This window comes from Enhydra lutris, unplaced genomic scaffold, assembly GCF_002288905.1.
Source record: "Enhydra lutris kenyoni isolate GAN:26980312 unplaced genomic scaffold, ASM228890v2 scaffoldscaffold1, whole genome shotgun sequence".
NCBI lineage: Eukaryota > Metazoa > Chordata > Mammalia > Carnivora > Mustelidae > Enhydra > Enhydra lutris.
This window is the reverse complement of record NW_019154085.1, coordinates 32,387,405-32,400,439: the sequence shown is the minus strand read 5'-3', so window position 1 is coordinate 32,400,439 and position 13,035 is coordinate 32,387,405. Positions and strand designations below refer to the sequence as shown.

Genomic DNA, 13,035 nt, shown 5'->3' with positions numbered 1-13,035 from the left:
ACCACCGAAAGTAGCTTCTACATCTACTCCTTCCTTCAAGATTGATAATTAAATGGAAAGAAAGAAGTAAGCTCTTATCCTACCTTTCCAGTACGAATTGAGTTGTAGGGTAGTCAAATGGCCCTAAATGATGGAGAAAAATTATTCTTTGCAGAAATTCTAGCCCGTAAATGACAGAATAAGAAAACTAGCATTTTGCAGTCCCACATAGCAGTTGACTCAGGCAAGGATCATTAATGGAGTCCACTAGGGTCAGTGGAGAACTTCTGCTTGCACATGCCAATTACCGGCCCTCAGATTACTTCCTATCTGCACCCACAGATCACGCTTAGACACTACTAATGGGACAACTGGACACTGTGTACACCCTAACATAACGCAGTGTGAAGCACACAGAGGTGCCTGGGGAAGAGGCCTTGCCACAAAGGTTTCATTTACATTGAATCAAGCCTTGGCAGGCCGGGTGGCAGGTTAAGCCTCTGCCATTGCTTGAGGTCATGATCCCAGGCTGGAGTCTGCTTCTCCCTCTCCCTCTGCCGCTCTCCCAGCTTGTGCACTCTGTCTCAAATAAATAAAAATCTTAAAAATAAATAAATAAATCTCATTAAGTCTTAGATCTAACTTCCACTGTAGAAGAAATACAGGGTTAAAAAAAAAAAGAAAGAAATACAGGGTGTTGGGGGACAGGTTAACATTACAAAAGAAGCAATCAGGAAAACCACGAAGGGAGACACCCTGCAGGACAGATAACCTCCTTTCTTTAGCATTTTGCTGACAGGAAAACAAATAGGGAACACTGTTCTAAATTAAGGGACACATAAAGACCAAATGCAACACAAGGGTCTTGCTCGGAACCTGGTTCAAATAAATCACCAAGAAAAGTGTATTTCCGACACAGTTTAGGAAATATGCACTTAGTTTAAATGATTTGAAGCAATGATTGTTAATTATACTACATGTGTACCATGAATATGTAAAAAATACTTAATCTTATATATGCATACCAAAGTATTTAGGATTAAAATATACTATGATTTAAAATCTTTGCAAAAACAATAGATAAAACTAATATGGTAAATTGTTAAAATAATTATAAACCCAGGTAATGGGTATATATGAGAGTTCACATACTTCTCTCTACTTTTTGCATGTTTGAAAGTTTTAAAATAAAATTACTGCTACATATAGTGCAAAATAATACGCTCCTAGTAACAAAAATGTCAAATGCATGCAATAAAAGGCATTTAAATGGTCTGCAAGCCACTCTAGTCTGACTCAAATTAAGAATCATTAGTCATACCTCAGTCACTGGTTCACTCACATTTGACACCTGCGCTCCCCCACCTGTGACCTTGAGCAACTGACTTCACCTCTAGACACCTTCATTTGTAAAATGAGTATGGGGTAGGGCCTACCTCCGACGGTTGCTGTGAGGGTGATGCAGGTTAATACAACTAGAGACACATGGGAGCGGAGAGCCTCCCTTCTGGGTGACACAGTGGAGACAGTCATTCAACAAGTATTTACTTTGTGCCTTCCAGGGGCCAGGCACGTAGTGAGTGCTCCCACACTGAGCTGGTGGACAAGGTTGGCCATGCAGACCCTTCTCAAGTAACCCCAGAAACACATCAATACAAGCAATGACAATGACTGCTATAAAAGGAAAGGACCGTGGCCACCGGAGTGTGCGACTGATCAGCAAGTGAGACAGTCTCCAAGTTCGAGCCATTGGAGTGGGCGGCACAGTAGTTAAAGCAGGGACCCTGTGTAGAATATCTGGGATTGCACCCAGCTCCTCGCGCTCCGACCAGCTATGTGACCTCGAACAATTTACTTCACCTCTTAGGTTCCTCATCTGTCCAACGAGTGCAGGGACGCACACTCCTTGTCTCATAGAGTTGTTGGGAAGATCGCAGGGTTGATGGTGTATGGTGCTTAGAACAGGGCTTGGCACACACTAAGCCCTCAATCAGTGTTATGTTGTGATGTCCTTTGCTCCTTGGACTGTAATGCTGCCACACCAGTCTCGGGGTTTGGCCTGTGAAGACTTAATGAGTTACTGGTTTGAAGTTCCTTTTCCAGTAAACCCTAGCTGCACCCTAGTGTCACTTGGAGAGTCCGTGTGTGTATACACACCGCATTTATATAGTTACATAGATACACAAAATATTGATCCACGGGCTCCATTCTGAAACGAACTTATTAAAGATACTAGGGATAGAGCCCCAACACCTGTATTTTTTAGAAGCGCCCCCAGTGATTCTAATGTATAACCAGGGTCAAGAACCACTGACCCAGGCATTCAAAATGTGAAAGCATTTCAAAACTGTAGACTTCTACAGTGCAAAGAATTTATTATTATTATTATTATCATTGTGGCCTCCACAGGGTAGAACCCATGATCTTATTATAGCATACAAATGCTGTTAGCCTTCAGGACAGCCAAGTTTTCGGTAATTCCTCCCTCGTTTCATACCATCCACGCCCCCATTTACGCCGAGAGCTGAACAAACATCCGGGAAAAAAAAAGCGCTCGGGTAACCCAACCCGCCCCATCTAGCGACGGCCTCAAGGTGCCTTTCTCGATGGGATTAACTCGGGAACCCGCTAGAACACACCCTTGGGTCGAGTTATTTACCTACAGAAGCCACCCAAGCGAAACCTATGTTTGCTGCAGCCTTCCTCGTACAAAGGTACCTTTCTGCACCTGAGGGATCTTAAACACGGAAACGCTTACACGGCTATTTGTCACGAGGGTGGGATGAGGAAGGAATCAGGCTGTAAATACTCGAGCATTTTTTTTTTTTTTAATCAGTCGACAATTCAGGAAACGAGTTTACTAACTTTGCAGACCTATAGTGCAATGTTCCACGGCTTGATTGGATTGTGGTGACATCTGGGTGTATCCATTTGCCAAAACTCATCAAGCTGCATAATTATCATCAGTACCTTTTACTGTAGGTAAGGTAGGCATCAATTAAAAAAAAAAAATCCCAGGGAAAACAGTTGCCACGTGCATGAGGTGCACGTGGGGAGAAAAACCAAGAGTCCCAAGTTAGCTCTCCAAAGCCCTCTCTGACCTGCTTGTTCTGACTTATACGGGAAGAAGGGCTGGCGGATCTAAGCGCGTCCTTGGACAAGGACTCTCGGCGAGGGAGGAGACGGAGACCCCCTGCACCGTGTAGACTGGCGCCCGGGAGCGCGCGGGGTCCTTACCGAGCAGCAGGAAGGACAGGACCCACTGCAGCACCGCGGCGGTCTGCAGCCGCCGCGCCAGCGGGATGTTGAGCGGCGCAAACTCGACCTTCATGCTCCGGCCCGGGACAGGACTGCGCCGACTGCGGGAGCCTTGTTGATCGCGGCGCCTGGGAGGAGTGAGCGGCCGGATTTCGGCCCCGCGCGGGACCGCCCCGGGGCGGCGAGGGGGAAGCGGCGGCGACGCCCGGGTAGCAGGCGGGGGCCGGACTTCGGGGGGGGGGGGGGGGGGGGGCTGAGGCTGGGGGCTGCCAATCGCGCACGCCCGGGCCGCGGTGCAGCTGGCGCGCCCGGGCGCATTGGTCCCAGCGCCAAGGCGCTGATGAGAGCGCGCCGTTGTGGGTACTAGGGATGGCGAGGGGTCAGCTGGTGGCCTGACCGAGCTCGGCAGCCTGGCCTTCTGCAGCCTTGCGGAGGACCTGGGATCTCCACTGGGATCTGATCGTTGTTCAGCTACTCGATCACCTTCAGTATCTGCCCTTAAACCCACCCCTTCCTCCGAACACTCTGGCTGGAGAAGGATTAGTTCAAGAAATCGACCACCAGCTAGAAGGAGGTGCGGGACATTGCTTCTGTGTATTCTGTGTGTTTATTGGTGTGTGTACCCTACCTCACCTTTTAACTCCGGCGGGAGAGGAGAGGCAGAGATCTGACTTCCTCTCTTGGATACTCAGATCCCTACACTAGTTCCGGAAACCTTTCATTTATTCATTCCTTTAACATATACTGACTGAATACCTACCACAGGTCAGGAACCATTCTGGGCCCTGGCCTTATACCTGGTTACCTAGACACTCGTTGATCCTGCTCTCAGTACAAATTATGGGCGGAGACAAACATTAAGCAAAATAACCACATAATTGGGTGTATAATTGCAAAGTGAAACCCTACTGTGAATGACTGTAGGAGGGCTCTAGGACTTAAGCTGGAGGTCAGGGAAGTCTCTGAAGAAGTGAGCTTGAGCTATAAAGGTGAATCTAGTTAACTGAGGGAGTTGTCCAGAAAAAAAAGGAGCCCATGTGCAAAGGTCCTGTGGCTGAAATTCAAAGAAAATATATTGGGAGCTCAAGGAGAGCATTGGGGTGGAATGAGGCAAAAATGGTGGCCACAGTCCAGATCCTTGCAGCCTGTGTTTAGATTCAACTATTTACTCTGAAATTTGCCACCTAAGGGTTTGTTATGATGCATTAAATGGTTAGATTCTGAATAGTTGCCTAATCCTTGTGAGCACTGCTACTTTTGTTTTGTTTTGTTTTGTTTTTTAAATAAATACTACCTACTGTATAGTTGAACAACTCCAAGTGGCACGTGGCTGTTAAGTCATTGCTAGAAGGGATCTGCAACAGGGCAAAACAACAAAATCGACTAGCCACCCCCACCATGTCCCTTTCTCCAACAATTCTAATAGAAAGTTGGATACAAATGAATACTTAAGGTAAGGTAGTTCAGGGTAGTTGTGACTTTTTGTATGCAAAACTTCCTGGTTTGTGGGTTTTGTTTTGCTTTTTTTTTTTTTTTTTAACCTAGTTGAGGATTCATATTCTTCTTTTAGACTTCTTCCCTGAGCCTTCCCCCAGTGCTAGTGGGGATACTAGGAGTACACACTGTCTCAGATGTTGTGCAGAGCCCTTCACTCATCCTAGAGCAACCCTAGAGCAATAAGCACTAGCTCATTTTGCAGTTAATGAAATCCAGGCTCAAAGTCACACAGCTGGCAAAGTGGAAAAGATTCAAATACAGTTTTGTCTAAAACCCAGAGAGGAGACTCATCCTTTCATTAAATGAATCTTACCTGGAACAAACGATTGCTCGCTTTGCATCGCCATTGCCCAGGGTGTTGATGGCAAGAGAGTAAATTAAGACATGGTCTCTGAGCCTTTGAGCATTCATTCACTGATTATTTATGAAAAGGCTTCTTGTACTAGGCACGAGCTGGGGAGCCGGTATGGACTATAACAGTGAATAAGAAAGGTCCTGGAGGGGCTCACAGCCTCCTAGAAGAAACAAAGTAACCACATGGGTATAGAACCAAATATATGATAGTGCCTGAAAGAAACATGCACATTCCAGTGATAGGGAATAATGAGCATGTATTTAGAACAGATTGGAATTAACAAGAGTGGGAAGCAGGCAGACCCTAAGGAACCATTGTAGGGTTGGACTAGGAGATGGTGGTGTGGTCTGCTGTGGTATTAAAGGAGGATAGAGATGGATTTGGGATATGCACAGGAGATATAAATGGTAGAATTGGTTAATCAGATTCACAATTTCTTGGTAAATAAGCAAGACATCCAGACTTTTCCTAATCATGTGGAGTTTACTGTACTGAGTCATGCTCTTGTCACTTTCCCAGGCCCTCAGCTAGTAGTAAACAGCTGTTACACTCTAGCGTAGCACACTGAAGCAAAGCATGGCCCCACCAAGGCACAGTCTATCACCATCCTAAGTAACAAATCACTCACTCATTTAATATTCAACACGTGTCTGTGTATATATTGTGCCCCCGGTTATTGTAGCTAAATGATTACCAGAATTAAATGGTGAGAAAGCTTTATCAAGCTATTGAAAACAACTCTTCTCAGATTTCCAGAATTAAAACTAACATGAAAACATGAACCGCAAACATTATCTTTCCAAACTACATCTTTCATGGAATGGGGAGTTGAGAGCAGAGAAGTTAAGTGATTTGCCTAAGACAACCCAGCCAGTTCCTGGCAAGGAATAGACCTAGCTCTCTTCATAGCCTACTAAAATGGATGAGGAGAAGCAACGTGGTATGGGATCATGGTTTCAAACTTTGACTCTAGTAGAGGAGTTTTTTTCAATCTTCAAAAATTCTCCGGGTGATAAATCCAAGTGAACCTGTTCTTATTGGGAAAGAAGGTGAGGAACCCACTTTCTCAGCATCTCCTTCCTTCCCATAGCGACTGTATTTGTAACAAAATGGAAGTGATATTAAACAGTTTCAGAAGCTCACAGGGTTTGGCAAAACCCAGTTTGGAAGCTTATTTTGCTCTTTTTTGTGTCTGGGTATCCTAATAGGAGAAGTACAAGGTCCGAATGTGGTTGCAGTTAAAAAAAAAAAAACAAGTATGTCAATATTACTAAGTGCTTACCACCTAGCAAGTACTGTGTTCATGCTTTATCATTCTGTGTCTGATGTAAAGCCCCCAGCAGCTCTCCAGTCTAGGTAGTATTTATTATTCTTAACCAATGGAGAAATCGAGACACAGGTAAAACGAATTGTTCACCTATTAAGTAGTAGAACTAAATGTCTGTTGTTTTTTTTTTAAGATTATTTATTTATTTATTTGACAGACAGAGATCACAAGTAGGCAGATAGGCAGGTAAAGAGGGACGGGGAGCACGATCCCTGCTGAGCAGAGAGCCTGATGCGGGACTCGATTCCAGGATCCTGGGATCATGACCTGAGTCGAAGACAGAGGCTTTAACCCACTGAGCCACCAGGTGCCCCGTCTGTGTTTTGAAAAAAAAATTTGTTTCCAGAGTCTGAGCACATAACTGCTGTTTCTTGAATGATAGCACAATGAAGGAAGGGGATGTCATTGAAATGGAGAAGTCATGGAACAATGAGCTGAAGAATGCAGAGGACCAAATGTGCCATAGTTTGGGTTGGGATTAGTTATTCATTCAATCAACAAATATTTACCAACCACATACTATGGCTTTGGCATTAGGTACCTGTGAGCAAATAAAACATAAATACACTTTCAAAAATTCAACCACAGTATATCAAACACCTGTGCTGTGCCAAGTCCTGATCATGAGGAGAGGAAATCTACACTGTCCAGCTTGGAGATCTGAGATTCCACCAACAGAGGATGGTTCCTCTTTCTAGGTCTCAGCTCCAGTTAAGGAATAAGAAGGTGATGGTTCAGATTGCCTCATAGGTTACAAAACCTATGCGTGGAAATGACTACTTTAAAATCACTTCCTTGTTTTAGTTTTTTTCTGGTGCATTTCATGACAGGTAATTTCTACTAACGGGAAGAGAATGTTTCGCCATAACCTGACATTTTACTATAGCCTAAGCTAATATGTTCCCGTCTTTTAGTTGAAAAGGAAATAGTATTCCTCCCAGATTGAGAGTTCTCAGAGGGGATAGTTTAGAACAAAGGTCAGTGCCAGTTTTCATAAGGTGCGTTCATCATAAAGGCAAATACTCTCTTTCTCTCTCTTACATACACACCCACACATTCATGAAACTCAAACATGGTTACTGTAAGTCACTGAGAGTGGCCAGATCCGGTTAAAGTCAACAGAAGGCCATCATAATGATAGTTTCAATGGAATGTCCTTCAAGAAGTTCTGTTTTCAACACTCTTTTGAACTAAGTTCAAGAAATTTGCTCTGGCCCCTCTGTTTTCTTATTGTCCTATCAATTAACTTCTTTTATCAGTCCGACAAGGCTCAAGTATTTTTGCTCTGGGCAGAGCTGCAGGAGTCTTGCCCAAGATACCAAGGCTTTATAGCTTCCATGATTTCTCTTCTCATGACCCTCATCCACGTTTCCATTCGTACTTGGTCTGGAAACCTATTTGAGGTTCCAGCAACCCAAGTGAGGGAGGAATGAGGAGAGATTGGAAAAGTCTACTGCTACCAACCTGGGGTCTGGGCCAGCTCTTCAAAGAGGCAATCAGCAGTGTCCAACAACAGTGTCCTTGGAGATAATGGCACAGACTCCTCCTCTTCAGTTTCCAAGAAGGTCCAATCCAATGGGTTCGCTTGTGCTTGTTTTTGTATCTTTCTGGTTGTTTATGGCTACTTGGTATATGACCTGTTGATTCTTCTGGTCTATTATTATTACTTTTGGTTTTCTTTAAACACATGCCATTTCCCCAGTCCTGGCTGCTATCATTATTCCCCTCCATAACTGCAGCCTCCTAACTGGTCTCTCTGCCTTGAGTTTTGACCTCCGAACGGACACCCCTAATTCCTTCTCCATAATGTACCCAAAGTGATCTTTCCAAAATACTTCATTGATCATGTTGTTTCTCTGCCTGAAGTCTTTGAATTTCTTCTCATTGTTTTGTTTGTTTGTTTGTTGTTTGGTTGGGTTTTTTTTTTTTTTTTTTTTTTTTGAGAATGAGAGAGAGCATGAGAGGAGAGAGGTCAGCGGGAGAAGCAGACTCCCTGCCGAGCATCTTCTCATTGTTCTTAAGATAAAGTTCAAACCCTTTAATGTAGTTTGAGCCCCACATTGCGGGGCGTCTGCTTACCTCTTGAGTCTCAGGTGTAACCCTCCACCTCTCACACTTTAAGGTTTAAGCCAGCTGAACTTCATTCAGTTGAGGAACCAAATTTCAGGAAGAAGAGGGAGACAGCTGGGGCTTAAGAACCCCCATTTAAATGCATTCAGGTTTCTCTCCACTATCTTTTCTCTTGGTGTTAGTATCTTTTTATCTCTTTGCAGATTAGTTTCTCTGAGTGGTGGGAAACGTGACCTCCAATGACTCCAGACTTGTACCTTGCTGCTTCCACCATTGAATAACATGGAACTCAAGTTCCCTGCAGTCTCAGGTCCAAGATCCAGCTTGGATCAGGTGTTTACTCCTGGTATACTGGTGTGGGATACTGGGTCCCATTGCTTTAGCATGGTGATTCAAAGGTTTACCTCGTGCAGAGAGAAAAAGGCATGCTGGGCGAATTGTCCCAAGTTTACTCAGTCATAACCAGTTAGAAGAGAGTGATGAAGGAGGAGTTGGGCCAAGTGAAATATGTCTGGCCTGGGTAATTTGGCCGATGATGGTGACTTTGAAAAGGATAGGAAGCACACAAGGAAGAGTAAGCTTTGGGATAAGAGGAAAGTTCAGTTTTTAAGTTCGACATGCCAGCATGTTGGACATCCACGTCCAGATGTTCAGAAGTTGGTATGAAGGGGCGCCTGGGTGGCTCGGTGGGTTAAGCCGCTGCCTTCGGCTCAGGTCATGATCTCGGGGTCCTGGGATCGAGCCCCGCATCGGGCTCTCTGCTCTGTGGGGAGCCTGCTTCCTCCTCTCTCTCTGCCTGCCTCTCTGCCTGCTTGTGATCTCTCTCTGTCAAATAAATAAATAAAATCTTTAAAAAAAAAAAAGTTGGTATGAAATACGCACAGAAGAGAGAGATGGGTTGGAGGTTAGAATGGGCACCATCTGCAATTAGGGAGTGGTGGAAGCTGAGACTGTTGGGGGAAAAGATCTTCAGACATAATTCCAGAGGGTATCCTACACTGAAGGCAGGGTAAAGATAGTACAGGAGGGAGAGGAGGCTGTGAGAGTTAGTATATATCAAGTACCAAAACCTAACATGAACTCTTAAAATTTGCATAAGCATCCTATGGCATACCTGTGGTGTGCGTTTTATTATTACCTTCACTTCACAAAGAACTGAGGTTTATCAGTAATCAGTAATTGGTCCAAAGTCTCTGTCAGCAGTAAATAAAAGGTTTTAATCTATTACTAACTTGGAGAAATCTTACCACTACAGGGTACTGTCTCTCACATAGCAGTAGTAGAAAAAGTCCAGGGAGCAAAATGGAGGAATCTGGAGTCAGGAAAATTAAGAAAGGAGAATTTCAAGGATGAGGAGATGGCTAATAATAAAAGTGTCTATCCAGTCTATTTTTAAAATACAATTTAAAACAGCCATTGGTGGGGTGCCTGGGTGGCTCAGTGGGTTAAAGCCTCTGCCTTCGGCTCAGGTCATGATCCCAGGGTCCTGGGATCGAGCCCCGCATCGGGCTCTCTGCTCAGCGGGGAGCCTGCTTCCTCCTCTCTCTCTGCCTGTCTCTCTACCTACTTGTGATCTCTATCTGTCAAATGAATAAATAAAAAAAATCTTAAAAAAAAAACAGCCATTGGTTTGACATTTGGGAAGTTGATACCAATCAACTTGACTCTTGGCAGGTCTAGTAGACCTTCTTGGTTCCAGATAGATCCATCAGTAGAAACCCAAGAAGAAAGATGGACTTTGGTCATGTCCTAAAAGTTTCAGGGTCACCTGCAAAGGGATTAGAGTGTCCTGGAAATTTATAGGAAAGACATACAAGTTTTTAGCCAGAACAGAACCAGTTTTGGATATACTGCAATTAAAACAAGGCCGGTTATGGTAAATTGTATCATCTATTCCCTGAGCTTACAGCCCTGTCTCATCCTCCTGGAGGCATCAGCTCCAGTTTTACTAAGCTTACGAGAGCAAATTTATAGGCTCAGATCACTGAGTTATTACCTTGAGTATAAATATCTAATACTTGCCGGTTCCAAATCGTTTCCAAAGACTTTATCCCCACTCAGCTGTCTGCTGAGGTTCTGTTTGCATTTTACGGATGAAGAACCCGAGGACGGTTTGGATGATGTGTTCAGCGTGCAACTTCAAACTATCCGCGGCCGGAGTGCGAAAGGTTGTTAGACACAACTGCATCTTTAGGATCTATGTTGGAAGGATTTCAGACATCATAACATCTCTTAACCAGTTGCTGCCCAACCCAAAAGCATTATAGGAAAGTGGTATAATCATCTCAGAAACTTTCACTATGTGATACCCATTTTATTTTATTTATTTTTTTAAAATATTTTATTTATTTATTTGTCAGAGAGAGAGAGAGAGAGAGTGAGCACAGGCAGACAGAGTGGTAGAGGGAGAAGCAGGCTCCCTGCGGAGCAAGGAGCCCGATGCAGGACTCGATCCCAGGATGCTGGGATCATGACCTGAGCCAAAGGCAGCAGCTTAACCAACTGAGCCACCCAGGCGTCTCTGTGCTACCCATTGTAGAGGCAAAAACATTCGTGCGAGCATGGGTCTACACAGGATCCCATCTCACATAGCCGTGATAGAGCTGGATTTTCTACAGCTGTCTGATAGACAGGGAATGACACATGATTGTGTTTTATAATAACCTTGTTGTTTTCCCCTCAAAACAGAAGTATTCTTGATAATTACAATTCTGTTAAGTACAAAAGGTACAGTGAAAGAAACAATCTCACCACCCAAAGATAACCATGGTTAAGAAAAATATTAAGGAATAAGGGGAAGCCTGGGTTGTTAAGCATCTGCTTTTGGCTCAGGTCAAGATCCCAGGTGGGATCAAGGCCTGCATCGGGCTTCCTGCCTGGTGGGAACCCTGCTTCTCCTTCTCCCACTCCCCATGCGTGTGTTCCTTCTCACTGTCTCTCTCCCTCTCTCTCTATGCCAAATAAATGAATAAAATCCTAAAAAAAAAAAAAAAAAAGAAGAAGAAGAAGAAGAAGAAGAAAACGTTTGAAAAAAGGGAAGAAAACTATAAAAGACAAAGATAACAAAGTTAACACTTTGGTGAATATCATGCCAGCTGTTTTGATGTTATTCACATTTATGTACATGCATTTAAAAAAACGAAATTGATCGCTTTAAGTATTGTTTAGTAACTTGTTTTCATCTAATGTATAACTTTTTCCATGTTAAAAAATGTAGTTCTCCAAAATCATTTTTTTTTTTTTAGTTAAAGCAATAAAAGTTTATTAAGTGAAGTTTATTAAGTGAAGATACAGAAAAAGCTCTCAAGAGTGAGAGGGGTCCCAACAGGGCTGCCAACAAGGGCCTTTTGGGTTGGTCTTTTGTAGAAAGCTAAGCAGCAAACTTAGATCTTTTTAACATCTCTACTGATAATACCTTCGAGGCTTACTTCCTTTTTAGGGGCTGGTTATTCTTTGTTGGTCACAGGTGATTATCATAAAGACAGCCCGCTCTCCCACACGCCTAGGGCAGGGTTGTCCTCCACCCCTCCAATATCATTTGTAATGACCTACACTCTTCCACTGTATGGCAGTATCAGACTTTATTTAATCAAGCCCGTATTGTTGGACATTTAGGTTGTTTCAAGATTTTTTTATATCACAAACAGAAGAACACCTGCTTACTTTCTTAAAATAATTCCAAGAGTGGAATTTCAGGATCAAAGAGAATGCATTTTATATATATATCTATGTGGATAGCTTTGTTTTTACATCTCAAAGTGATTTCTCAGCCTGGAGAATACTGACCCTCCTTCACCTTCTAATATTGATGATACATTAACTTTTCCAAACATTAAAATGCTTTATAAAGCTGTAATAATGGGTGCCTAGGTGGTTCAGTGGGATAAGCCGCTGCCTTCGGCTCAGGTCATGATCTCAGGGTCCTGGGATAGAGGGCTGCATTGGGCTCTCTGCTCAGTCAGGAGCCTGCTTCCTCCTCTCTCTCTTCCTTCCTCTCTGCCTACTTGTGATCTCTCTCTGTCAAATAAATAAATACAATCTTAAAAAAAAAAAAAAGCTGTAATAACTAAAACTTTGGTACTGGTAATGAAATAGAAAATTTAGTAGGCCTAAATATGTATAGAAATATAGTATATGCTGATAAACCCTGGGTGTTATTTGCAGCTGATGAATAACTGAACTCTACATCTGAAACTAATGATATATGTTGGCTAATTGGATTAAAATTTTAAAAAGAGGGGTGCCTGGGTGGCTCAGTGGGTTGAGCCTCTGCCTTCAGCTCGGGTCATAAATCCTGGGATCGAGTCCCGCATCGGGCTCTCTGCTTGGCCGGGAGCCTGCTTCCTCCTCTCTCTCTGCCTGCCTCTCTGCCTACTTGTGATCTCTCTCTGTCAAATAAATAAATAAAATCTTTAAAAAAAATTTTTAGGGGCGCCTGGGTGGCTCAGTGGGTTAAGCCACTGCCTTCGGCTCAGGTCATGATCTCAGAGTCCTGGGATCGAGCCCCACATCGGGCTCTCTGCTCAGCAGGGAACCTGCTTCCTCCTAT

At 43.6% G+C, this 13,035-nt stretch overlaps 1 protein-coding gene across 1 annotated transcript in view; it reads right to left on the bottom strand.

The window, feature by feature from the left end:
* LOC111141502 (monoacylglycerol O-acyltransferase 1) overlaps positions 1–3,418 on the bottom strand; it is a 35,784-nt gene extending 32,366 nt beyond the window's left edge. Inside the window, exon 1 of the mRNA XM_022494109.1 lies at positions 3,217–3,418. Within this exon, the coding sequence (XP_022349817.1) occupies positions 3,217–3,310 (94 nt within the window). The 5' untranslated portion in view covers positions 3,311–3,418. The remainder of the gene's footprint in view (positions 1–3,216) is intronic.
* Positions 3,419–13,035: the final 9,617 nt, after the last annotated feature.